The 25702-nt window shown below is 50.1% G+C and overlaps 11 protein-coding genes across 11 annotated transcripts; 6 read left to right on the forward strand and 5 right to left on the reverse strand.

Annotated features, from left to right (window-relative positions):
• Positions 1-867: 867 nt before the first annotated feature.
• Positions 868-1982, reverse strand: AUEXF2481DRAFT_3221 (uncharacterized protein; the record flags this gene model as incomplete). The annotated part of the gene is made up of 2 exons (XM_013490238.1): positions 868-1421; positions 1475-1982. 2 exons carry the CDS (start codon positions 1980-1982, stop codon positions 868-870), a joined length of 1062 nt encoding a protein of 353 aa, XP_013345692.1.
• A 2378-nt stretch (positions 1983-4360) lies between these two features.
• Positions 4361-4990, forward strand: AUEXF2481DRAFT_37922 (uncharacterized protein). The gene has a single exon (XM_013490436.1). It carries the CDS (start codon positions 4398-4400, stop codon positions 4872-4874), a length of 477 nt encoding a protein of 158 aa, XP_013345890.1. The 5' UTR covers positions 4361-4397; the 3' UTR covers positions 4875-4990.
• A 163-nt stretch (positions 4991-5153) lies between these two features.
• On the reverse strand, positions 5154-6163 carry AUEXF2481DRAFT_27655 (uncharacterized protein; the record flags this gene model as incomplete). Its single annotated transcript, XM_013490344.1, has 3 exons — positions 5154-5504; positions 5556-5718; positions 5778-6163. 3 exons carry the CDS (start codon positions 6161-6163, stop codon positions 5154-5156), a joined length of 900 nt encoding a protein of 299 aa, XP_013345798.1.
• A 747-nt stretch (positions 6164-6910) lies between these two features.
• AUEXF2481DRAFT_596672 (uncharacterized protein) lies at positions 6911-9287 on the reverse strand. Its single transcript, XM_013490604.1, has 3 exons — positions 8842-9287; positions 8290-8789; positions 6911-8241 (listed from the first exon to the last, which is right to left on the reverse strand). The coding sequence occupies exons 1-3, from the start codon at positions 8931-8933 to the stop codon at positions 7082-7084; spliced, it is 1752 nt and encodes a 583-aa protein (XP_013346058.1). The 5' UTR covers positions 8934-9287; the 3' UTR covers positions 6911-7081.
• A 354-nt stretch (positions 9288-9641) lies between these two features.
• AUEXF2481DRAFT_3225 (uncharacterized protein) lies at positions 9642-10523 on the forward strand (the record flags this gene model as incomplete). The annotated part of the gene is made up of 1 exon (XM_013490239.1): positions 9642-10523. One exon carries the CDS (start codon positions 9642-9644, stop codon positions 10521-10523), a length of 882 nt encoding a protein of 293 aa, XP_013345693.1.
• Positions 10524-10809: 286 nt separating this feature from the next.
• On the reverse strand, positions 10810-12120 carry AUEXF2481DRAFT_95974 (uncharacterized protein). Its single transcript, XM_013490552.1, has 3 exons — positions 12033-12120; positions 11807-11976; positions 10810-11753 (listed from the first exon to the last, which is right to left on the reverse strand). The coding sequence occupies exons 1-3, from the start codon at positions 12094-12096 to the stop codon at positions 11031-11033; spliced, it is 957 nt and encodes a 318-aa protein (XP_013346006.1). The 5' UTR covers positions 12097-12120; the 3' UTR covers positions 10810-11030.
• Positions 12121-12640: 520 nt separating this feature from the next.
• On the forward strand, positions 12641-13372 carry AUEXF2481DRAFT_596942 (uncharacterized protein). The gene is made up of 2 exons (XM_013490605.1): positions 12641-12705; positions 12786-13372. The coding sequence occupies exon 2, from the start codon at positions 12803-12805 to the stop codon at positions 13259-13261; it is 459 nt and encodes a 152-aa protein (XP_013346059.1). The 5' UTR covers positions 12641-12705; positions 12786-12802; the 3' UTR covers positions 13262-13372.
• Positions 13373-13482: 110 nt separating this feature from the next.
• AUEXF2481DRAFT_3227 (uncharacterized protein) lies at positions 13483-16704 on the forward strand (the record flags this gene model as incomplete). Its single annotated transcript, XM_013490240.1, has 2 exons — positions 13483-14801; positions 14862-16704. 2 exons carry the CDS (start codon positions 13483-13485, stop codon positions 16702-16704), a joined length of 3162 nt encoding a protein of 1053 aa, XP_013345694.1.
• A 608-nt stretch (positions 16705-17312) lies between these two features.
• Positions 17313-19089, forward strand: AUEXF2481DRAFT_3228 (uncharacterized protein; the record flags this gene model as incomplete). The annotated part of the gene is made up of 4 exons (XM_013490241.1): positions 17313-17348; positions 18395-18608; positions 18693-18880; positions 18940-19089. The coding sequence occupies 4 exons, from the start codon at positions 17313-17315 to the stop codon at positions 19087-19089; spliced, it is 588 nt and encodes a 195-aa protein (XP_013345695.1).
• Positions 19090-19767: 678 nt separating this feature from the next.
• On the reverse strand, positions 19768-22523 carry AUEXF2481DRAFT_597119 (uncharacterized protein). The gene is made up of 2 exons (XM_013490606.1): positions 21123-22523; positions 19768-21073 (listed from the first exon to the last, which is right to left on the reverse strand). The coding sequence occupies exons 1-2, from the start codon at positions 22099-22101 to the stop codon at positions 20070-20072; spliced, it is 1983 nt and encodes a 660-aa protein (XP_013346060.1). The 5' UTR covers positions 22102-22523; the 3' UTR covers positions 19768-20069.
• A 1967-nt stretch (positions 22524-24490) lies between these two features.
• On the forward strand, positions 24491-25614 carry AUEXF2481DRAFT_27662 (uncharacterized protein; the record flags this gene model as incomplete). Its single annotated transcript, XM_013490345.1, has 3 exons — positions 24491-24737; positions 24801-25428; positions 25458-25614. The coding sequence occupies 3 exons, from the start codon at positions 24491-24493 to the stop codon at positions 25612-25614; spliced, it is 1032 nt and encodes a 343-aa protein (XP_013345799.1).
• Positions 25615-25702: the final 88 nt, after the last annotated feature.

Genomic DNA, 25702 nt, shown 5'->3' on the forward strand with positions numbered 1-25702 from the left:
GTTGATTGGATCAAAGTACCAGGACACTTGAAGTGAAGGGGCAAGTGCTTTATCGGTCAATCTGGTTGCTCGATTGGATTTTGAACCAAGGAGCTTGATTCTCACTTGAGCTATGGTGGTTGTTCTGCTTCTAGCTTGTACGGTACCTCGCGAGCTCTCTTTTCTGACTTTCTTACTTCACGTATCGAGAAACGAGTGAAGCACGTTCTTTACTATATTCTCCAGCACTCTGCTCTCAAAGACTTTTGCTCTACAAGATCAGAATCATAGCTTATTTATTACTACCGAGTCTGGTGCTTTATTCTACCTGCTCGTACTTTTTTTCACTATTCAGCCTAGAAACACTCTGTGTGCAAATCAACATCACGTCGAACAACGAGACGTATACACTGTCTCTCTCCAACCAGGGATTTCTTCTCGTCCTCTCTAGCGGCAGTTTCGTCCTAGAGACTTGTGTGATATTTCGAAAATAAAACAACATCCTGATGTCGTTTTGAAACAAGGTGATGAGTCCGTTCCACTCATGTGTTTACGTTATACTTGGGCTGAAATTGCCACATATATCTCCACCTTCAGGCACGATGCAGGGTCAGGCATGGATCATTACCGCTCATTCGGCATATGAGCTCTGTTTTGCTACCTCGACGATCATGGCCAGATCGCTCTTAGTCATCTACTTTCTGAACTACAAGCAGATCTTGTTTGGCAATATACGAAGATTATAACAGCAAAATAGGACAGAAATTAATAGCGATAGTATTTTTTGACAATGAAAAAGATAATGATACGTAAGAGTTCGTGATGAAGAATCGTAAAGTTCGTTGTGTGCTTCCATCGCCATGGATAGGAAAGAGGCAGAGTCTAAGTCTACGGCTTCCCAATATCGTCTGGCGAGAAATATGCAGATCCGGTCTGTCCTTCCTCTACATCATGTCGGCCACGTCTCTGTGCTGGCTCATGCACGGGGTCCTCTTGCCTAGCCTCGTGTCCCTGCTTTTTCGAAGTCGCCTCAATAGCTTCAAGCTCAACGGGAGGACTCAACTGCGTATCATCAAGTTCGAAACGCTGGTTCTGTGGCGAAATCGGACCTTGTGTCGCATGCGAAGTCTGACGCTGATGATTTTCGAAAGCGCCAAAGTAGTCGGGTTGATTGTTGTGAAGAGGCGAGTGGATGGGAGTTATCATGGGGCTGTTGTTACCGTTGTGTCGTGCTTGCTCGATCCAAGAGACGCGGCGCTGTTCGTCAGGGGAGGGGATGCTTGCGAGGTGAGGAGAGCCGTTCGTGAAGATTGAGTCGCGGGTGAACCACGAGGCGCCGATACTGGGTGGAGGACCTATGCTGATCGGATTGTTGGCGCTGGGTGGTCGGCTGATATTTGGGCTGATGCTGGACGATTGGGTGTTTGATGTGAGGTGTTGATCTGTTGGCTTTGCTTAGCATACTTCAGCTGATGGCGTAAGCTTTTGATCATACCTGCTGTACTCGGTCTCGTTGAGGTAGCTTGCTGAGGCCGATCATCAACCTCTAGTCCTTCTGGATCTTCCATGGAGTAGACGGTCCTTCGGGGTCCTTCGTCATCCTCTGGCTGAAGTTCTCGTGGCGTATCAGCTTGTCGTGGTGTATATGTGTTGTGGAAATGGCCGTCATCGTTCTTGTAATCTTCCGCCATCCTCTGTCGCTCGCGTTCTTCTCTTCGTGCTTGATTTCTGCGCTTCAAGCACCAGATAATACCGATTATGATTAGAGTGATGCCAGCCACTCCTCCTACTGCACCTCCTGCAATAGCTCCAACGTGATCTCCGGCCGAGAATGATGAAGCAGCAGCAGTAGGGGCGATTGTTGCCGCTGCCGTCGAGGTAGTAGCGGCTGCAGACGTCGTCATGAATGCCGACGCCACTGCCTCGTCGACGCTCAGACTCGCAGCTGTCAAATCTTTCGTCGGACATCCGCTTGAGCAAGGATTGCTCTTACAACAACCCATGAAAGCTGGGTTTGTCCCAGCACAGGTGAACCAATTACTGTCGGCATCGCATGTCTGGTCCGGAAACGTGCCATACTTAGCAACGTCGAAGCTCGCAGGCTTGAGATTTTTTTGTGGACAACTCGTCGTCTCGTCGCATGGGTCGGTGGAACCAGTGCAGCATCCGACAAACCTGGATCCAGTTGTGCAAGCATACCAGGACCCACCACTGGGACAAGAAGGGTCGAAAGATTGGCGTGGCCAGAGATCACGGTCGTAGATAAGCGCCATCAGAACCTGATAGGAATGTTTATTGAGAGCGAGTGATTGGAAAACAAAAAAGATCCAAAAGACAACTGACGTACTGCCACCTACCTATATGTTTTACGGCCACCCACCTGAACGCGCAAAACCCAATGCCTGAGACTTTCCGAATTAATTGCTGAAGGTACGTGCAACCATCAAGGCCCTGGTTCGCGAGACGATGAACACTGTTAAAAGACGCAATGTGAGCCTGGCTCTACCGTGCGGCCCGAACCATGGCTTCTAGGGTTGGGTATGGAGTGCATCGAAGGTGTAGTTTCTAAACGCCATGGGGTGTGGCTTGCTTCCAGCATCAGGCTGGCTGATCCGGTGTGAGAATATGCTTGCAAGCTTGCTAGTAAATGGCCAAGTTTGGCATTATGAGAGACAGGATTATGCCGAACAAGACATGGAGAGTCGGCTAGATGGGGAAAAGGACGACGGCTGCGCGAATCGACGACGTGTGTTGCGCGTTTCAGAAAAGCGGACAGACCAGCTGCTTTTTTGTTGTTCAGATCGTCAACAAATTTCCCTACCGAGCCATATTACCTATAAGCTGGTTCACATGACGGGAGAATTACTGAGAGTTCAGATCTCTTGATCGTCGGCTGTGTGCACCTATCGTGATTGTGTTGAACATCTTTTATGACGGGAGATCGAAGAACAAGTCTGCTTTGCAAGGTGAGGCTTCTCAAACACCCGAAAGTCCCTTCATGAGGCTTCAGAAGCCACCCCGCGGCGCTTGGATCAATGTACATAACCAGTTTGAGGTAATGACTTTGGAGAGAACACCATTTATTGGGTAACTTGCATGTGTCTGAAAGCAGGTAGGGTCCTTGTTCTATCGCCCAGGAAACATACACGATCGTGCAGTCTGATTTTGAGTCGATTGACGCACTCCTGAAGGGTAGCAGCAGCTCAGAAGAAGGGCTGTTTCACCTATGGCTCGGTCTAGTCATGCAAGCACACCGACTCTCTGAGGATGCCCAAAACTAGTCATGAGAAGCATAGTGCGGTAACTCGAACAACGATAAGTTCTTGTACTTTGGTTGCGAGGTTGCAAGGGTGGTGGGCGGCGTGTTCAATGATGCTGCGAAGCGTGGTTTTCTGTCAGAGAAAAGAAATCAGATTTATACAAAGCAGAAATTTGCCACAACAACAGCTGAGTGGCGCAGCGGAAGGTTCGTAACATTCAGACTCCACCACCGTCAACACTTAGACTAACAAAACATGCAGCGCGCCGGGCTCATATGAACTAGTTCAAGCAACCCGGAGGACCTCGGATCGAAACCGAGCTTAGCTATCCTTCTCTTTTTGCTCTTTATGGAGCATTTCCTTTTGCTGTTCGTTATAGAATAGACTGGCAAATAAATTACAGTGTCGCAGGCCCACGGATCGACTCGGAGCACGGGCATAATTATTTTTGCTGAGCTACGATGACAAGTTTTCCTTCTGTAAGATTTTGCCAGCTGACTCTGCGCAGGCTGTTTGCACATCATCCATCAACTTGTCCAAAATTGCCCAAATGGTCTCGCGAACAAGTTTGCCATGCCACAGTCACCTTCAAGCCGTGTACATAGGCTATCCAGGCTGCTTGCCCTCAAGTCGTCACAACCCATCGATTCTATAACTGTATACCACGTATAGTTATCTCGACGATTATACGGACTGATGTATAACACCTCGATCAGTGGCAGTGGAGATGGTCCTGATACCCAAAACCAGCTGTCATAGGACAAGAGGAACGAAATGTTGTCCTGAAATGTTTGCTATATTTGACCCGTTGGGAGATCACTGCGAAATCTCAGCAATCGGTTGCAAACAGATCTGTGCAAGATGAAGGTCTCATGATGAGTACTCTCTAGGTTAGAAACTGTGATTGAAGAAAGTACGTGGTGTTCACATGGTGAAATATTCGCAGCCCAAACGGATCTTGCTCCAACTCACGCTCACCACACTTGATGCCGAACAATGCTTGGTAAATCCACTCAAACACATCGATTACCGCTACTATAGGTATATGAATCTGCATTTCTTTTGTGTCTTTTTCTTTCTTCTTCCCTCACCTCATCCTTCCTACTCCCGTTCCCTCGTTGCCATCAACCACAAACACCCCCAACACAACCAGCCACCATGGGCGCAGTCGTCGCAGCCGTATCAACGCCCCTCGCTGCCGTAGCTCTCATCGCAACTCCCATTGTCCTCATCTTCGTCGCCCCCAGACTCGGCTCCATCGACTCCATCGACGGACCCCACAACCAGAACATCGTGCAACGCGATTTCATCGCCGTCCTCGCGCCCCAAAATACGGCTTACAATCCAAACTTCGCAGTTGCTGGTGTGTCACCTTACTTGCCAATGTCAAAGACTGTGACGATGAGGTTGCGGGCGACGGCTGTGGAGGATTTGCCGAGTGAGGAGGATGTTAGGGCGTTTATGGCTGTGGGTATGGGGAAGGGTGTGCCTAGTGAGGAGGAGATGAAGAGGTTTTTGGGTGATGGTGCTGCTACGATTTTGATTGGAGGAATTGGGGAGTTTAGGACTGCTGAGCCTTCTTCTATGGTTACTGTTACTTCGAGTGCTGCGGTGGTGGAATGTACTGGATTGTAGTCGAGAGACGTCGGATAAAGATACTGGTGTTTTGAAAAGCATGTTCATTGACACACTCCAGTATGGTAACAGTACCGGCGTTGCTTTCTTGACGAATGCCAGTAATCTTGTCTCGGGATTGAACAAGCAGCAGGGTTTGGCTCGTATGGTCGTCGTGACAGACAAAACTAGGGCTATCTCTAAGCGGATACTTCTTCCATTGTCTCCTTCTAGGGAGGGACATATAATTAGTTGGACAAGTAATTTCAACAAGGACTCTATCACACCACCTACACACTTCTAATCACCCTTCTCAACATCGGCAATACTCTCCGCCTTCTCCCTTCTTCTCTGCCTGCCCTTATCACTCCACGGGAAGTGCGCCACGGGAACCAAAAAGAAACTATTACCCCGATCCGCAATACCAGCCAACATGTTCCACCACGCGATAAATGCGGCAACGATTCCAAAGCCTCCTCCTGCTTTGTTGAGAGTGCTGTGGGGAGAGGTAACGCCGTTTACGGTAGATGTGTACATGTAGCCTGTTGCTAGCATGAGGAAGGTGAGCCAGACGGTTAAGAAGAGGGAGGAGAAGGCAACCGTGGAGCGAAGAGTTAGGAGCCAGAGGATGAAGGTGAAGATAAACCAGCCCTGCAGAGTGTCAGCATGTTGCGAGATGGCAAAAGACGAAGATAAGCATACATAGAGGTAGAACCCGAACGCGGTGTAAAACTCAGGAGTTGCACCACCATAAGCGGCAGCAATGTTGAAGCCTCCAGGAGTCAAGATAATGCCAACTCCTATCCAGAAGCCTCCGTACGAACTCAATGCCGTAGCACCAAAAGTGTTGCCAACAGCCATTTCCCTGTTTCACGTTAGCCAAGGTCCGAATGTCATCCCATTTTCAAGCATTCAAGTACTCACCACATGCCCGCAAGCAATTGAATCAATCCTCCATAGGCAATAGCAGGTCCAACAACAATATTAGGCTCAGTAATGCCTCTCGTCCCCAAATTGATAATACTGAGCAAGAACGTTGTGAGAGCAAAACCCGCCAAACCAAGAGGAGCAGGATTCGCAATTTGGGATTTCGGAGCCTTGTAGAGACCAGGTTGGAAAGCACCTCCAAAAGCAGGAAGGTACGAGCCATCCGTGGGGATGCGACTTAGAGGTCCATAACCGGGTGCCCAGCGAGGATTGATCGGTTCACCATTCTCAAGATGATTGGTCTGGAATTTTTGAATGGCGTCGGGGTCGGAGTGAGAGGTTTTGCGGGAAGTGGACGGGGGAGATGGGGAGTGAGAAGTCATGATTGCGATGTCCCCCGATATGGTGTTTTGAGGAGATTCGAAAAAAAGAGCAGAAGCAAGACAGAGGTAGAGAAAGGAAAAGGCAAGTCACTTATAAACACCTTCCAATGTGATCAGGACACTACTAGCTCCGAACCTTTTCATAGTCATCCATATCAAATAACCACGATTTGCTGCTTGAAACTGCTCAAGGGAAGTGATCCTTTCCCCAGAGAGCCATCTCCCCCCTCCCACGAGAGCCCATACCCACAACGGCACGCGGAACTTTCCAAAAACAAAGTTGCCAGCGATCGCAAAAGTTGTCGTCACCAGAGCGCGGCTCTAAGTGCTTGATGATGAAGATCATTGCTATATACTGTAAAGGTAGATCCAGAAGATCCCCATATCATGACGAGGATCGACCGGGGTTGCGGAGATGGAAAGTTGCGGACGTGGGGGTCGGTGGCTTCGGATGTGGGATCCTTCTTTGAAGAGCCGCGGAAGGAGTTATCGACAGACGGCAACCTGAAATACAGAGTCTGCACAAATGTTGTGTCGTTGCTGATGGATATCGTGCCTGGACATGTGAAAACCTCATGAGGAGGAGGGAAGGTAAATTGTATCAACTAACACGAGTGAGAGTCCGAGGTCAGCGCAAGGTTTTTGATTGTTTCGCTCTCACGCGTGAAGTTCAAAACATCGTGCCATCGTTCAAGGAGAAGCAAGAGTGGATGGAGCGGTGGAGATTAATGACAGACACGATCTGTATATGGACCTAGCAACAGGACTCGCCCTTGCTTGAGAACCACTAGCATGCCGCAACAGAACAGAGCTGATGAAAGACGATGAAGACACCACATCGCTCGTAGGGCTTGCGAGGTTGACATGTTGAAGGATGCACAGGTCAAGCTTATATACCAACTATGCACACGCTCTCCATCACCGTTCCCAAGAAAACCTATTCCTGCCATCACCTTCCCTCGGCGGCGGTTGCTGCTGCACAGGCTCACTCCCCTCAAGTTCATAAATTCCTCCTCTCGTCCCACTCCTCAAAGACCGTCCATCCAACTCCGGTGGCTCCCACCCCCCTCTCATCTCAACCCTCGATTGCACATTACTTCCCTGCACCTCATAAGGCTGCCACCCGTACTTCTCAGTCCCAGCAGGCATTTCATTCAAGGCAGCTTCAGAATCAGAAGGCAATTCCATCTTCACGGCCGCATCTACTTCTACAGGAGGAGATAGATGCATAGACGGTGAAGGCTCATCGGGGTCTGGTGTTGTGTCAAGCAGAGCTTGAGCAAGTCGTTGACGCCTTCTTCTGCGCACGTAGAAGAATGTGCCGAAGATAAATAGGACTAGTGCGGCGCCGGCGACGACTCCCACGGCTATACCGATAATGACATTACGTGAGAGTACAGGGTCTGGGCGGGTGACTACGCCGTCATCGCCTCCTGTGGAATTTGTAGCCTTGACTCCTGGTGGTAAAATTGAGACCAGTTGTTCAGCAGGCATAGGGTTCGCAAATGCAGCTTGTGTGATGGTGAAGTTGTTGCGTTCGTAGTCGGCTATCAGATATGCCTCTTGCAAGAATGTTCTTCCCATGATGTATTGTGTATCATTCGCAGCCCTCCTGATGGGGAAATATCTCGTGTCGTTTTGGTAATATGGGTATTTTGCTTGTAGATCTAAGGCAGCATAAGGTAGAACAATATTAGTGCTCGGACCACCATCTGTGGTTTGCGGTGATATCTTGAAAATTATGGTCGGATTTAGTTGTTGTAGTTTTGAGTGCATGGTGTCGTTCACTAGGTATAGGTCTGTTTGGTTGTCATAGTACAAGCCGAAATTCGAGGCAAAGTTGTCACATGCTTCCCTAGGCATCCAGATATGTGGTACAGTGCTGTCGATGACAGAGAAGTAGCCTGTAGAGTATAGAGTTGCGGTGCCGAGGAGGGTGTTTTTGGCTGTGATTTGAGTGACGCCCACTTGTAGCGGTTTCGTATCATCGGAAGCAAAGGGAAATATAGTGCCGTTGCCATCTCGTCTTGATGCATCGTAACCACCGAACGTGAGGCTACCCAGGACTTTGCTATAGCCTTTTACTGTGTCAGCCATACCCAGATATGGAGGGAGAGTAGTCTTACGGTAGGATGCGCCCGCGGTGTAGGCATACGACTTTGAGGGTATAGTATTATTCTCCCTCAAACTTGTCAAGAATGACGGTTGCGGGTCCGCAAACACTGAGAAATTGGATGGGCGAGGCCCCAGTCCTATGATGCCGTACATAAAGCTCTTGTCGGCTATGCCTGCGACAACCTGATGCGTTTGTTGTATGCCACCCGAGTTTTCGACTTGCAGACCGACGGTATCAAACCCATACATGCCGTTTGTATTGATGCCGATGTGGGTCTCAAGGTCCGTTGTGTAGATGCCAATATCGTCCCAGGTAGTCGAAGCGTTGCTCAAGAAGCCAGTACTGATATCACCTTGAAAAGGCATCACTCCTCTTAGACTGCCGCAATTCGCTGGATCGTCTTCCGTACATCCTTCAGGAACGGGTATCAGTGTCTCTTGACCAAATGTGGAGGGAAAGACACGGAAGTCTTGAGGTGGGGTTCCTATGCGGACCATGAACGAAGACCAACTATGGAACGATTAGTGTCACGTCTGCCAGGGTGCTGATACAGGTTCCGTACAGGCCATCATTTCCGTCCCAGTATTGCGAAGGCGCAAAAGAAAACGGACTTGGTAGGGCAGTGGCCGAGGTTGAGACAGTCGAGGAAGTCATGGCAGAGACCAGTCGCGCGGTCAGATGCGCGTGTATCACACAACCATACAGAGACGGAACAAGTCACACAAAGGAGTGTGAAAGCGGCTAGAAGCAGTGATATGAAGCAATAAAATGGTATTTCGTGTACGCGTATGAAGGAGTAGACAAAGCAGAGGGAAAGAGAGCAGGGCAGAGAGTCGAGATGGAAGCGCTAGGTGAAGCGCAGGCGCTCAAGGAGGGACAAGAGCATATTGCCGAACTGCACGAGGCTGTATTGCTGCAGGACAAGTCATCGAAAATAGATGGGGATGGTGTAAGACGGGACCAATCAGCGGATGAAGGATGGGGTGAATAGATTGAAGTCATGCAAGTTGAGCGCGGCGGTGAAATGTTTCTGAAACAGACGAGCGTAGATGGATGAAATGCGATGATTGTACTTGACCGTGATATGCTAAATCGAGCCGAACAATATGGATTTAGGGCGAGATGTAGAGGTCAGGTATCATTGAGTATGTCGATGGAGGAGGAGGTTGCTGTCGAAGAAAGAGACGGACTTCATGGTCGGGGCCGAGGCCTTGTGGGTGCAACAAGGTCAGAGACGCGGGCGTCAAGAAAGTGCATCATCTGGAAGAGGCCAGCAACAACAACATGGCAATTACATGAAAACCCTACTAAACATCCGTCACAAGCCACTCTTCTAGAAGGAGCAGGAAAGAAGGCATCAACATGACCGACCCTTACCAATGGCGCGAATCAGTCCTGTCCACACGCAGCCTCTCATATGTCAGCAACATGGATGCCGCCGACTCCATCCTCAGGCCCTCGACCATGCGCAAAAACACCCTCACCTCAATCTCCTCAGACTACGCCGAAGAAGACTTCCACGATGCCCTCACACAAGTCCCCTCCACCGACAACCTCCCACCTTCAGTCTTCGACTCACCACTCTTCCGCCTACCACGCGACCTCCGCCTACACATCTACTCCTACCTCCTCACAAGCAGCCAAAATATCTTCTGGCCCACAGAACACCAATCTCACCATCTGGCCCCACAACTCCTGCGCACATGTAGGCCAATCTACGAAGAAGCTGCTCACGTGCTCTACCAAACAAATACGCCTACTTTCGCTCACCCCAGCGATGCGAATATCTTTGCTCATGCCTTGAGTAATCGCTCGTTTGCTGAGTTGATCCCGCACATCACTCTACGCATTCGGAGTAATGATACTCGTCTCTGGACTGGCTGGTTCAACACAAATGCTGCCGAGAGAAGTCTGGTTCGCGATTTGCCTGGACTACGCCAACTGACCATCCGCTATAGAGGGCCCAGATGGCAGCCGAGTTTGAATGAAAAGGCAAACGCGGATCTATGGCTCAAAGATCCAAAGTTGCAGGAAATCATACTGTCGGTGAGGAAGTGTGTTGCAGAGGTCAGGCTGTTGTTGTGTGTGAGGTTGCCTGAAGAGATGGCAGAGGAGATCGCAAGAGGCATGGGACAGGGCGAAGAGGGAGAAGAGAAGATGCCGCATGTCATGTTCAGAAGATGGGTCTGGCTGAATGGCTGTCACATTCGTGTCGAGCCTCTGGGTAGGGATGACGATGTGTGAAGCGCAAAGGCTGCTTGTCATGACGCATTCGTAGTCAACAAGGAGGCAGGGATTATTCAACACCAAGCTTGTCGAGTGTGCACAAAGAGGTTGTCGCTCGCTCGATCATACGTTAGTGGTCGCTCAGATGAATTCGATCTGGCTGTACTTCAGGTCAAGGGCATGGCCTAGATTGACGATTCACGAAAGAAGATGCTCTCAAGGTCATTTTGTAGTAAGCTTTCAGAAGCATGAGCACAGCACGAGAGATGCAGTCACGAAGAGCACGAGTCAAACGACGATATGAAGAAGAAATAAGAAAATGTTGCATTTCACGCTCTTTAAGCCCGTAAAACTCCCAGGATGATGAATGTTTGCACCACAAAACGCCACTTCCCAAAAGCCACAAGAGAAGAAATAGCCGTTCTCCTCTGACACTCCCATTTTGTAAGCAAGAAGATCGTACACGTATGACACAGTAGAAACAAAACGCAACCGCGCGAAACCGATTTAGTTTGCGGGTCAAGTTTATGCTGCGCGCTGGTAGATACCAGCAACCATGGCGTGATCTCTCTCAAAGGGCTCAAGGGTAAGCTGCTCCTTGGGCTTGATGCGCTCCTCTCTCATCTTTTGCACCTCACGGGCGAAGACGGCCTCGGGGGCAGCGGTCGAGTCGATACAGTTGGCCTTGATGGAGACAAGGACACCACCGCCGACCTTGAGGAACAAGTGGGCGTTAAGACCGACGATACGGGCCTGATCGGGCTGGGCAACATCGGCGAAAATGACATCGACCATGCCGACGAGCATGCGGTACTTGAGAGGGTGACGGGCGTCCTCAACGATGGGGATGACGTTGGTACGGTGGGTAGCCATGTTGATCAGGTCACGGCCTGAACGGTGAGAGAACTCGACGGCGTAGACGGTACCGGTGGGACCGACGATATCAGCGACGTGAGAAACGGAGGTACCGGAGGCGGAACCGAGGTAGAGGACCTTGCTGCCGGGCTTCATGTAGATGTCCTGGAGACCACCGAGGATACCAGCGGCGATCTTCGAACGGAAGGGGTTCCAGACACGGTATTCGACCTTTGTGGCAGCAGCAGTCTCGCCGTTTTCAACAACAGGGGCGGGAGAGTCGACAGTGATGCGCTTCTCGCCATACACCGACACCGAGGGTGCAATACTCTTGGTACAAAGAAGGTCTTCCTTGCCTCTCGCGATAAATACGCCGGCGTGACGGTGAGGCTCCTGCAATGCTTGTCAGTGTCTTGCTTCGCTCTCTATCGGCGCTACCAACTCACCACTACAGCTTTCGCGCCACCACGCGCGCCAGCGGCGCCGCCGCGAGGAGCACCACGGCCCCGAGGAGCGCCGCGACCGCGAGCGCCACCACGGCCTCCACGGTCTCCACCGAAGCCACCGCGGGCACCACCTCTGCCGCCGCCGCGACCTCCTCTGTCGCCAAATCCGCCTAGTTTGGAGTCGTCAGAGTGTGTGCGAGACGAATGTTCGGCGCATGAAAATTACCTCTGCCACCACCTCTACCGCCACGGTCGCCGAAACCACCACGTCCTCTGGGAGTGAAAGCCATTGTTAAGTGAGTTTTGTATAGATAGTCCGGAGTGTCGACAAAGATAAGAGATCAATCTGCTGGAAAGATCTGGGTCGAACTGCCTGAAAGTTGAAGACTTGAAAACCGCAGGTAAAAAAATCCTCTCGCAAGAATCCGAGCTTTGCTTCTTCTGGCGGCGGCGTAACTACGGCTAATTAGAAGTGTGGGGTAATCGTAGCTCGTTTCCAAGAAGAAGCCTGCCTTGCCTGCCTTTTGAGACAGAGCTTGGTCAACATTAACATGCCGATTAAGACTTCAATGTGCACACACCTGAAAGAGGGCACAGTGCGTTATGCTACTCGATATCAATCGACACAGTATATGACTTTCGCTTGTGGCCAATCTCACCGGTTTGGTATAGCTATCAGCGGTTGCTCAGAAGTCTCGTCTATTCGACGCGTATCTGGCAGTCCTCGTTGTGTGATACATGAATCGATCTAAGAGCATCGAAGACAAGGACTCTCTGTGGATATTCCAGTGCCGAAGGCATCATGCTCTCTTTGAAAATATCGCCAATACTCGGATGTATGTACATGGATCAGGCAACCGTCTTGGACAGTGCTATCACATTCAAAACTTATCACCGAGGTCAGTTCGCATAATACCGCACCTGAGGTCTGCTACTGGGAAGAAACAAGGTTGATATTAGTATGGTCTTGCTACTGCAGTATGACTCGGAACCAGAATGCATCATCAATCAAACAAAAAAACACTCAAGCATAGTGATACGAGGAGTCTGTACAGATCAGATCGTACGAGGAGGAGTCCACATAGGACTGTGTTGTCATTGTTGTCAAAGTTTGTTCGAGGGTTCTGCCAAATTCTGGAAAGAATCTGTCGTACTCAGAAGCGCAAGTTCAAGTCCGCTATCCCTGATGTTGTGCTTGACGACTTTCCGTGTTTCTGCCATTCATCAACTCCATCCCTTCTTCATATCCAAACGAAAACACGGAAACACACGACAATTTTCTTCTCTGCCTCCCGACTCGTCACCGCTGCCAAGACCCAATACACCACCACACAACACGAAAATCATAACACAAACCGCCGACTTTTGCGAATCTTCATATCTTTCGCTCGCGCGCGTCCCAAACACTCTCTTCCTGACCCTCCTGCTTCTCCCCCTCATTCAAGAACTGATTGAAACGGTACGTCCTCTCTTCTTCATCCCAACCACATCTCCTATGATAAACTCGTATCACACAGTGACAACGATCCCTCACTTTGCGCCTCTTCACTTGTCCATATTGTATCACTCCAATATACATCACAATTACTCGTAGTTGGAGATTGCTCACTTTGCACCTCTTCACTTGTCCATATTATATCACTCCAATATACATTACTAACGAACAGTTTACAACAATGGTTAGCGGAGTCAGAGACTGTCCCGATTGCAGGCCGGGTCAACCTGGTGGACGATGTCCTAAGCATAAAAAGGAATACAACCCCAGCAGCAAGAGACGCAAGAGAGACAGAGAGGCGAGAGAAGTCGCGCACACGATCGCCGAAGAACGCGACGACGCCAACACTTCTCGTACCGGACAGAACATCACTCTAAAGACCACAACTTTGAACGACAAATCTACCGTCGAACGTCAGTTTCAAAAAGACATTGCGGAAAAGATCAAGAAGGACAAGGCTCTCCGAGACCGCGGCAATGATCTCTCCGAGGCAGCTGGCGGCTATTCAAATGTCAAGCACCTTGACGCAGGCGACATCAACGCCATCGTGGCTTGTATCCTGAATTCTTCAGATATCAAGCTCCAGATTACCATGAACCCCCCTGTCTCGGAGTCCGCAGACGTTACCACCAAAGAGGTCGCTTCTTCAACCACTCGACGCTCGGAGTCAAACGCGTCCACCAACCCTTCAGACGCCAAATCTGGCAATTACAGTCCAAGCTGGCCATCCTTTGGTTCCGACGAAGACTGTTCTGATTCAGACTTCGGCGATGACCCGGAAGATGGAGATAGCGGTTCAGAGGTCAAGATTGTCGACACGAGTGGAAATGATGGTCAGGGCACGTCCGAGAACCCTTTTGATGTCGACGATCAACCTGGCGGCCTTTCGACAGCTCAACAGAAGGCTCTCGAAAAGCGAGAGCAGGAGCTGAACAAGGGTATCATCGAACTGTTTTCATATGTTGGTTCGAGCTCCGCACTTGGGGTGTTTGCGGAATCACTTTTGGACGTCGAAGAGAAGTTCCGCGCTCAGGCGGCCACGGAGCAGAAATCAATAACCCAGACGAGCATGCTTCACGACATACTCACCCGCGAGATCTTCCTTTACGATATCTTGGCACTACAGCCATCTTCCCCTCTAGTGAAGGGCAATCCTTCCTGGCTGAACGATGATCTGATCGAGAACATGGTCAATCTGTTCGCCGAGCGTGAAGGCCTTCTGGATGGCGCCGAGTACCTCAACCCGGGACTGACTAGCCTTGTCCTGCCCTCTCTCAAGACATCCGACGTCTTAGCGCAGCTCCATGCATACCTCTCGAACGATGAAGAGGCGGCAAAGCTTTTCCCCCTCGGGGAGACGACTACCCTTGTTGTATCTGTGCTTGGTTTTCCAGGGCATTGGACCACGTTTTCGATTGATCAGCCATCGGGAGTCGTCACTTTCGTCGATAGTCTTCCCGACGAATATCGTAGAACTCATGCTTCCAAAGTCCTAGTTCTGTTCGCCCAACTTTGTGGACGAAAGTGTGGGTGGCCGGCCACTGATTAGAGATTTGTGAGCCCTACACCTACCAAGCAGGCAAACTTGGATGATTGCGGCGTCTTTGCTTCTGTCAATGCTGTAGCCCTTCTAGTTGGCCAAGAATTGCCTTCAAAACAAGGCTCGGAACAAGCCCGCATTCTTGCCATAGACTACAGATGGAAATATCTTGAGGCCATCCGAGGTCTTTTACTGGGCGTCGAAGGATCTCACAACCGCCTCGATGATGTCCTCGAAGGACGAGGTTTTGTTGTTCCAAATGCCGTCGCCAAAGCCATCGTGGAGCGAGCCCAGGCTCGCATCAAGTCTCTTAACAATGCGACTCGCAAGGAGGCGCCCGAGAACACCAAGAAGAAGGCTCGCAAGAAGAATGAGACGTCCAAGGCTGGTATTCAACATCTTGGTCAGATGATCAATGACAGGCGACTCAGCAAGCGACAGAAGAAGACCATCTCGCCTACCACATTCCTACCCTCTTGCGTCAGCGGCGTCCGAGACCTGATATTCAGACTTTTGTCAGCTCCCGAAAACGCCGCAGGTATGACTGTTGAAGACATGGAAGCCCCTATTAGTGCAATGATTCAACGTGAAAATTTCGCTGTACCTGAAACTTGGAACATTCTAAGACTTCTGCGAGTAATGCTCGATCGACAAAGCCACCATTTCCAGCAAGTCGACAACGGAACTGCTAAATGGGTTGTCACAACAATTCCTGCTCGCGAGTTGAGTGGAAGATATCTCAATGAGCTGCGAGCCAAGAGGTGCAGCCCAACTCCTAGCCCACTTGAGCATCCTGCAATGCTTCACATCTTCGTCTGTCGATGGAGTGATTATTTAAGCACACATCAGCTTGGAAAGATGGACTCGTCATTCGAAGCAAGTATCAAGACAAACAATGCCCTATTCGGAGCTCAAAAGCAACAACCCGAAACAAAGCCTTATACTCAAGGAAGCCTCGATTACCCTATGCATATCAAATGCGCATTGCCTCATGTGCAAGCCACCAATCACCTCCGTGAGATGCTTGACAAGAACCAGGACTGCGTCGCGGCTCTTCAAGAACTATCAGATTATGCTCAGAAGACTAATCAAGACGATCCGACCTTCCAAGGTCAATTTACTTATCGTATCATTATCTCAGGACTCGATGGTGGATCTGTCAATAATGACAGCTGGGAAGACATGACTAAAGCCTACCCTCACCTGCGCGGGCAGCTTCTGATCTGCAATGACAGAGGCATCGCTGATCCTTCCGACCCGGTCATAGTCCAGAAACCGATGTTAGACTGGGCCACTCCTGCATGTCTATTATCGAAAGCTCAGAGAAAGAAGGACATCCACAGCCATGTCGTGTGGGGCATGTTCGATGTGGCGATGCTGGCTGGAGAGTGGACAAGAGAGGACTGGGCGCCGGCTCCACGTGTTGCAGGTCCTCGTCACGCTAAGATAGAGCATGATCAGCAACTTGTGGCATGCAGGAAGCTTCTCCTCTCGAACAGTCTCATGTTTTATCACAGGGTTGATGTTTCCATTGCGCATGCCCGCGTCACATCAGAGTATGCGGATCCTGTATCAATCAGAGCTCAAACTAGCAGTGGAAATCTTGGTGCTGGCCAAAAACAATCCGTCGTCGATCGATGTGTCCCCGATCAGGAACCATTTGCTCGAGTGTGTCGATGGGGCAGCTCCCACGAGCCTATCCATACATGGGCACTGAGTGACAAGCCACCACAAGATGACGAATCGCTTCTCGGCTTCTACTGCGACAGGTCTGGATGCTACGTGCTTGAGATTGAAGAATGCAAGCAACCCCAGCAAGCAACCCCAGCATCCCCCTTTGATTTTTTGCGCTCGCTAGTGTAAACAAATGTAGAAAACAAAGAAAAATTCCCCCAAAAAGCTGACTGTCAGACGAGGCTTGCCTTGCAATGATCGCATGTGATAGAACATTTTCTTTACCCAATTCGCGTTTTGAAAGTCAGACTCAGAAGAGCTCAATCAATTCATGCTGCAGCAGTTTCGAAGGCGACCGATGCTACCTGGAGAACAGGTAAGGCCGGACGAGGTAAGTGCCAGCCATATCCGCGAAATCGAGCCTTGCAAGCAGACAACCGTTCCCAGTCTGCAGGTTGATCCTCTGGCCATGAGGATCTTGCTGCCATCGTGGACGCTGTTCCGTGTACTGACTGAACTAGCAGGTGTATGGATCTCGCTGCTTCCTGTATTGTAATGTTTGAACTGGCAGGTGCATGAGGTTCGCTCCTTCCTACGCTGTAACATTTGCGTGTGATGGTCATTTGCTTCTATGTTCATGTCGTCCTCTCTTCCTCTTTCATGTTCATGTATCCGATGCCTTTTCTCACTTGACCATCAACGCCCTTTCCTACGTACCAACCCCTCCCTGCTCATTGCAGCTTGCAGACTCAATCTTCATCTTGCGCTCGCTGCAGTTCCAATTAAATTTGTCGCCTATGGCATGCGCAGAGGGCGCCCAGTATCTTCTGATTGTAAGCGATTGTCTATGTATGCCTTTCACTTTCTTCGTCAAGACAGAAACAACAGAACCAAAACAGCATTTCCCTCATGATGAAATATTAGCCAAGAAGCTCCAGAGCAGTAATAGCTGTCTCTATGACTGGTCAGTAGATACTGTGCTTTTCTATGTTGTCAGTAAGGCTGTAACGGGGTTGGTTTCATGAGGATGCTGGGAAGAGCGCCATTCCAGATTCGGCATGTGGTAATACAAGACATTCTCTGGTCAGTTATCGCCGTCTGGGACTCTCTGGTCAGTAAACGCCGTCTGGAGACCTGGTCAGTGACTGCCGTCTGAAGATCCGGTCAGTAACCGCTGTCTGGGAACACCAGTAATCAGTAAGCGCTGTCGTTGGTGGTCTTGTGGTATATAGCTTGTGCTGATTGTGGAACTCCTATGGATCGATTGTTCAAATCGTCAATAATCCTCTTCAAACTGTTAAGCTGACATTTTACACTCTTCAGGCACCATCTATACCGACCGCAGCTATACATGTTTTACATGAAACCCAATCCTTGGCGGATCGACACCGATGGTCCGAGCGGCCAAGCGAGGAAAAATCCGCACTCCCAATTTCGCGCCAAGGCCGTGCAAAGCTCGAGTGCGCCTGCCTCTGATTTTCAGTCCTTCTTCTGATTGTTTGTGACGACTTTTTCTTCCATCGCCCAACGAAGACAACACCGACACGATGGTGAGTACCCATACCGCTGCCTCACCGATCATACCATCGAACACATTACTCTATCGACCGACACACTCGCTCGCTACACGCTCTCTCTCCGATCGGCCACCTGCTCGTTTCTGCCACCAGGCAAGACCAGTCGCCTACAATCGCATCAGACTCTGTCACTTCTGCCCAGTCTCGCTCCTTGCGCAATTGTTCTCCTCTGCGTCCGAACGAAACAGCCTTTGGCCGATCAACATCCAATTCGCATCTATCTCCACGAACCGCGCACTCGCGACACACACACACACACACAAAACAATGCGACTCCCCGACTAACACATCCTTCCCTTCAGGTCCGTTACGCCGCTACCGAAATCGAGAACGCCAAGAGCGCCCGCGCTCGCGGCTCTTACCTCCGTGTCTCTTTCAAGAACACCCGTGAGACCGCTCAGGCCATCAACGGCTGGAAGGTCACCCGTGCCCTCCAGTACCTCGAGAACGTCAAGAACCACGCCGAGGCCGTCCCCATGAGACGTTATGCCGGGAGCACTGGCCGCACCGCCCAGGGTAAGTCTGCCAGCTGCGAGGATGCATATGGGGATTGAAAGTCCACCTGGGAATAAGAACACACATATTGATTATTACATAAAGGCAAGCAGTTCGGTGTCTCCAAGGCCCGCTGGCCCGTCAAGTCTGCCGAGTTCATCCTCTCGCTCCTCAAGAACGCCGAGGCCAACGCCGACACCAAGGGTCTTGACACCTCCAACCTGATCGTCAAGCACATCCAGGTCAACCAGGCCCCCAAGCAGCGCCGCCGCACATACCGTGCTCACGGTCGTGTACGTCTACCCTTCGATATCTCTCTTCTTCTGGTCCATCAACTGACAACCACTTCCAGATCAACCCTTACATGTCCAACCCCTGCCACATTGAGATGATCCTCACCGAGGGCGAGGAGGTCGTTCAGAAGGCTCCCGAGGCCGTCGGTGTCCGCATCAACAGCCGCCAGCGCGCTCAGCGCAACCGCAAGGCCATCACCGCCGCATAAATGCATTAAACATGTATTTATGACGATGCGATGTTGAGAAATCGGTCTGGGGGAAAAGCGGTCCCGAAAACGGACTATCTACCAGCGATAACAAAAAGACAAAAAGCGGTGTTGCTCCCAAACCTTCTTTCTTTCCCACCTTCTTTGCATGCATGGTGTCTACGATTGGGCAAAGGATCAAGGTGTTTTTCTTAAGTCGAGCCAAAAACAATGATATCCCCTTCTGTGGTTCGTCACGATGGCAGCACCCATGCAAAAGTTTATTCCTCTCTCAACATGTTGTGTCGTCCATTGATATTGTGATTCTTGACACATTGTGTCCCCTGCACGATTTCAACCACTGCTGCCCCATCACCGTCCCTCCTGGCCTTTTGTAATCGTCATTGTACGTCTAGTTCCATCCATCGGCCATTGGACATCGAGCATATCTTGGGTCCAATAGTAGTCCTCAACCCTTGTTTTCTCGCTTCGATATTCCAATCCTTGCATCATTTTTGGCGAACAAATCCATGTCTTTGCCATGGCTTCTCTCATTTGGTCAAATACTTGGACGGTGCCCTTGGGTCACTGCTAGAATTGTGGTATCGTCGACAGGTAAGGAAGAGACGTTTATCAAATATGAGATTGAATTGTAAGAGTGGGTTGAGTATGAGTCGGCTTCACTAACAATGTTGCGGACTTGCATGGACACACAAGACTTTAGTAAGCAGGCTAGGATACACGTGATGAAGGAGGTAGAAAATATGAGAATATGAAGATATATGAAGGATTACTGATTGGGGAAAGTGCGTTGCAAAGGATACAAAAGGCCGTGAGAACATAAGATGCAAAAGACAGCATGAGCTGTACAAAAGACGTCTCATAAGCGTCAGAAGAATAGAAGAAGGAAGAAGAAGAAGAAAAAGTAAAACGAAGAAACTCCTTGGGCAGGAGGGATAACCTCTACTGCCATTCTCCCAATGCTCAACAACAGAAAGTGTCTACACCTGTTCCATGATCATCGAAGCAGGTGATACCATTCCCTCGATAGCAACAACATCATCCAAGCCCATCTGCCTCCACATCATCCTACAGTCATCACCAAACACATTCTCGCTGTAAGGGAAATTCCTCAACGTCTTTTCGAAATGTGCCATGCTGTGGATCTGTAATCGCATCGCCACTTGCTTGGTTGTGGTGAGCAGAGACTCCAGCATGTACGTCGGCATCCAGGTCTCGCCTGACGAGCAGACACTGATGGCTGCAGATGAAGCTTGGAATAGGATCCAGAGAAGCGAGTCGAGTTTTGCGGCAGCTTCCCATTGGATGATGAGGTCTGGCTTGAGGCCGTTCCAGATGCGGTATACTAGTTTTGATTGGATGGTGTTGATGACTGTGTTGAAAAGGGCGCGCATGTTTACCAAGGAAGGCATGCACATCCAGGTACTGAGTTGGGCACCCAGGACCAACATGTCTGTGTCACTGCATTCGGTTTGTGTTTGGCTGTCTGCGATCAAGTTGCACAGCTGGTACACAAGAGTATAGAAAGTGTTCTCGACGGCGAGGAAGTGGGATTCTTGGCTCAGGGTAGTGTCGAACGCGAGGCAGAGTTGATGAAGACGGTTGAACATATCATAAGCCATGGCTGATGTCAACGTTTCCGATGTTGGAATCATGCGAACCGTTTCCAACGATAGGCGGTGGGCTTCGCTGTTGACTTCAGAGGGGAAAGTGGCGTTTGCGGATTCCATACGGAGGCCGTATTCAAGCATTGGTCGTTCCAAAAGCGCCGAGGCTAGCTTTAGATCGTTCCAGATCGTGTGGCGCCATTGCGTGAACGCAAACGATTGAAGGCCTCCGGCTTTGTTTACCAAGTCGGTCACACATCGCATATGTGTCTTTGCGGCATCGTACTCCTTATCGCCCAGGGCCAGATTCACTTGGATGGCCACCAACATCACAAAGGTGTCTGATGATGTTTCTTCCAAGCCAGAAGTGTCGTCCGCTGTCGAGTATTAGTATATGTCCGTATGTTATGTTACTGAATAACTTACTCGGTAATGACATGCCATTCATGCCTGTGAATTGAGGAAGACTCGACAGTCTCGAAACACCTTGAGAGACCGCACGCATGGCAGCAATCTTGTGCTCAAAGTAACTGATCTGGTTGCGATCACCGGTCGTAACACTGCGTTTCATCTCTGCAATGCAGAGAAGGACGTGGAATAGCGGTGTACTTGTAAGCGCGATGCTCCAGAGACCCCTTCTGAAATGACTGTCGACTTTGTCAAGCCAAAGAACCTTGCTCTCCCAGATATTGTTCCTATTAATGGGTCGGTGGAAGTGCCAACTCGCCAGTTGATCTACGGCTAGTCCGTTTAGTGGGAGTGTGTTAAATGGATCCCAACGATGAACAGCCGGACTCTGGAGGAAGGGATTCGGCGCTTGTAACAGCGCAGACTGGTCTGATTGGAAAAACACAGGAGATGCTTGCGAGTTAATCTGAACGAGGGCAGTGGATTGTGGTGAGACCACGTCAAATACGTCCGGGGAAGGGTTAGAATGTGCAGCTGAGAAGAATGGTGATGACGAATCGGTATAGCTATTCGTGTCTGTGAGACCAAGCGGGGACGAGTCAGAATCGTCGAGAGGTGGAGTCCTGCCGGATGATACTGGACTTCCTTCAGGAAACTCTTGAAGAAATATCAATTCAGTCGACGAGGAAGATGACTGGCGATGTAGTTGAGGTTGATCCTTGCGAGCTCGTGATGCTCTTTTTACGGAAGGGCGCTTGAGGCGCGGCTGAGACGCAGCCTGACGAGTGTTGGTATTTCGCCGGCGAGTGTCCTTCGTCTTTGCAGCTGAAACCTCTAGCACAGGAACCTCTTCTGGAGAAACGCCGTTATCTGCCTCCCTTTGCCGCCGGAAAAAGTCATGCATAACATGCTGTCTCACGGTTGGCAGAGATTGCTTGGCCTCGACATCTGGTTCGCCGGTGTAGTTGACAAACACGAACTTGCCTACTGCCGCCATGGTTCGGTCTTTGTCTGTTTTCGTTCTCTCAAAGTTAGGGCCTCGATCAGACGATGATCAGACACTGTTTTTGCTGCTTTTGCCTCTTGTTTGCTCCACTTCTCTCAAAGACTTGAACTTGGACCAGGAGGAGAAAATCCGTAAAGGGGAAAAGAGCAAACTTGTAGACTCGAAAGGGAAAAAGGCAGTGAACCTGATCCCCGGCGAGTCCGTGGGTATAAGAATACGGAGAGGGCAAGGTTCGATGAGCTATCGAGATCATTAACTGTATTCGGTAAGTGCCCCGCGTGTGCGACCCGTAGGTTGTACTCCAGATGGTGATTGGCAGGACACCTCAATTGGAGAGATATTTCCGCCTAGTTTTCGGTGTGAGATTGTGAACGCCAATCAGCCTATAGCAATCCTGTGCCTTTTTGGTGACTTGCGACTCTCCCCTGCAGTTTTCTGTGTAATGTGTGTCGAGCACCGGTGAAAGATTGCGGCAGAGACAAAGTTTGTGCCAGGGGTCTTCAGCTGGAGCTGAAGCCGGCCGCTGAAGCTTTGCTGTTGGCGAACCGCGTGCAGGACAGACTACCGAGGAAGTCGGAACGTGCGCTGGAAAACACTCCGACGGTGGATGGTGTCTGTCAAAAACTACTGCTGATCAGAACATGTCAACACGCATACATGCATCGCGATCATACACTACTGACCTGTTGAGCCAAACAATGGAAATGGTCCAGCACGGCGTCGTATTCTTCTTGCCACGGCACGGTGTCACCGAAGCGCAAGTCTTGTATTCCGTTCGAGGACTCCAACGAGGATGAGACGTTTAACGTAGATAAGCGGCGGCACAGAGAGAAGACATGAATGCCCTTTTCTTCTCCTCAGTACTCAGGCAGTGCTTGCTCAATCGCAAGGCTGAGCTTCACGATGCATCAATTTCCGAGACGGACTTACAGCCACTGATTGCTGGCATGCTTCTCTATATTACTCTGGTGAACTTTTTGTGTATCTTGCCGGCATGAGACATTCGGAACGTCCGGCGGTGAGCCCTACCGCTCTCATCAGTCTGGGTCTGTAGTAGTACTTGCCGCAATAGACACGGCATTTGACATAGCAACAACATCAAGATGGCAGCTGAGAAACGATGGTTACGGACTCGCTAAGATGCACGACAAAGGAATATGCATGGAACGGCTCAATGGAAGATGGCGGATGTAGTTTCAACCGAGGTGTGGATTTGATAATAGCTAAGTCTACGTAGTACACACAAGCTGCCGTCCGAGCCGTCAAGGTGTGGTGATGCAACCATGGGCGAGACCTATAAATCCCAGTCAGCGTTCAAGTCTTACATGCAGCAGTCTTGTACGAAAGGGGCAATTGATGATAGATCAGAAGGTCTCCAAGCATTATCTCGACATTGTTTATTCCGAACAGGTCTGTGAATTTTGCGTAGGAATTTCATCACCTCGATGGGTCGGGGAGATGGAAAAGGAGAGATGCATACCTAATTGTTGGCAGGATTGTGTTGACAGGCCCGCAGGACATGTCACTTTCAGCTCCTGCGTTGCGTCTCCTGCGCTGCCGAGGCACGCAACACGACAATGAAAGCTTCAAATATATCTTCCAGTGGCGCATGCGGTTTCACGGCGACGATGGCGATGCAAGCAAGAGCTGCTCGTGATGGTGAGAAGAGAACGGTCGCAAGCTGCGAAGCTGAGAAGAAATTTCTATGCGCTGTGATCGTGGCCTGTGCATTTGTCTCTTGGCAGATCATCGAGCTCTCCAGCTTTACATCTTGTAATCCATCAGACACCAAGTGTATGATGACCTAGCCAGTGATTCTGATGTGGAGCCGAGTGTATGCTTCAAGAGCGCTGCTCTGATATAATGGTCTACCATTTCATAGATTGACGCAAGGAGAGTCGTGAGGGCCTTGTCAAGACGCACGAATGCTGAGCACTTCCGCTGTGTGAACGAAATGGAAACCTGGTTTCTACTATACAAACGCCGACACGCCGAATTACCCCTTTTGAAATATATCTGAAGTTCCGAAGTATGACGAAAAGCTACTCAAGAAGTAATTTGGAATGCTTAGGATAGCCTTGAAAGAGTATCATCACATTCATAGTCAGTTCTCCGTGGCTGTTGGAGCAACCCTGACGCGACGCGAACACGTCGCGCCTTTCTGCGCCGCGAGACATGTCGTCACTCTTCGACTCTCCATTACTGTCTTACCATCCCTACAACACAAGTGAAAGGCTATGCAAGGAGATTGTATGGTTCTGACTCATTCATTTATTACACATAGTCACGACCACACAGGCTCGCATCCTGCTTTGGCTCTTCAACAAATGTCATAGCTGTTTCCACGCAACACCTCCGCCCTCAGCGTGCTCTACTCAACATGGACACAATGGCGAACTCGTCGCACTCGGGTCAGAAGCGTATCAGAGATGACTCACCTGACCTGATTCTGCTCCCGCTCCGAAAGCGACTCGACCTCCCCCAAATTCGATCGACCGCAGATACTCAAGAGAATCAAACAGATGCTCCGAGAAGAAGAAAGAGATCGGTCTCCCCTGATGGCGGCGTTGCTATCGATGAAGAAACCTTGGCCAAGTTTCGCATCTATCGTGACGTTGTGCCTAGCAGTGACGAAGACGATTCCAGCGAGGATGGCTACAGCGATGATCATTTATGACTCGACGGCCCAGTCAAGGCAAAGCAGCTGGTTCATCACGCACATGTGCACGACACCCGTCGCCAGTCCAGCCTCAACCGCGCACATAGGAGCAGCGTCGAGTCAGCACTTCTGCCTCAAGTTCACGTCTCGACCTTGCCAGTATTCCAGCATACTAGAGGTAGCTATATCGCAGAACCCGGCTCTGTGACACGTTTGTATAAGCCCTTCACAGGATTGCAACCTGAGCAACCTCTAGGAGATGTGCTTCTGAACCCCCGACTTGGCATGGAAGTTGAAGGCGGTAAACTATACTTGGCCCAGACACTACATCACTACTGCCGCAAGCAAATCCAATGCCCTCTTCACGGTCAAGGTGAAGTAAAGCCAGGCCATAATCGGACGGCCAGGAAGGTGCAAGAAACCGGCCAAGTATACCGCGCGTGGTATTGTGCGACACAGCCCAAGTGGGAGGGCCATCGTATTGATAACACTGAGTACATCCAGCTTGCGATGGAACAACTGGAGCAGCCATTGTTCGACAAGATCCTCCTTGAGTTGATTCGCCAGCTCCGTTTCAAAGATTGCCAGCCAGTGGGACGCGGCCGCTCACCTCAGCCTGATGATTTCGACTACCACGATCTTCTACAATACGTCAAACAGTAAGGTCTTGGTATGCCTTCGCCTCTAGGAGACCTGTAGACTCGAGAGTCATGCGAAAAAGGACTAGTATTGCGCCAAAAGCTCGATCTGATTTCCAGTTTGGCGCCACACATCTGGTTTCCTCGATTGGAATAGGTCACGAAGCGGGTGATCCTCACAAGAAGAATGAAAACGAACGAAATTGAGATGGATGATTTAGCGAGCCTGGAAGCTATATCTCAATACGGAGAGAAACATCGATGGATGCATAATAGATAGCCTCAAGCGATACAT

This window comes from Aureobasidium subglaciale (genome assembly GCF_000721755.1).
Source record: "Aureobasidium subglaciale EXF-2481 unplaced genomic scaffold scaffold_5, whole genome shotgun sequence".
NCBI classification, from domain to species: Eukaryota; Fungi; Ascomycota; class Dothideomycetes; order Dothideales; family Saccotheciaceae; genus Aureobasidium; species Aureobasidium subglaciale.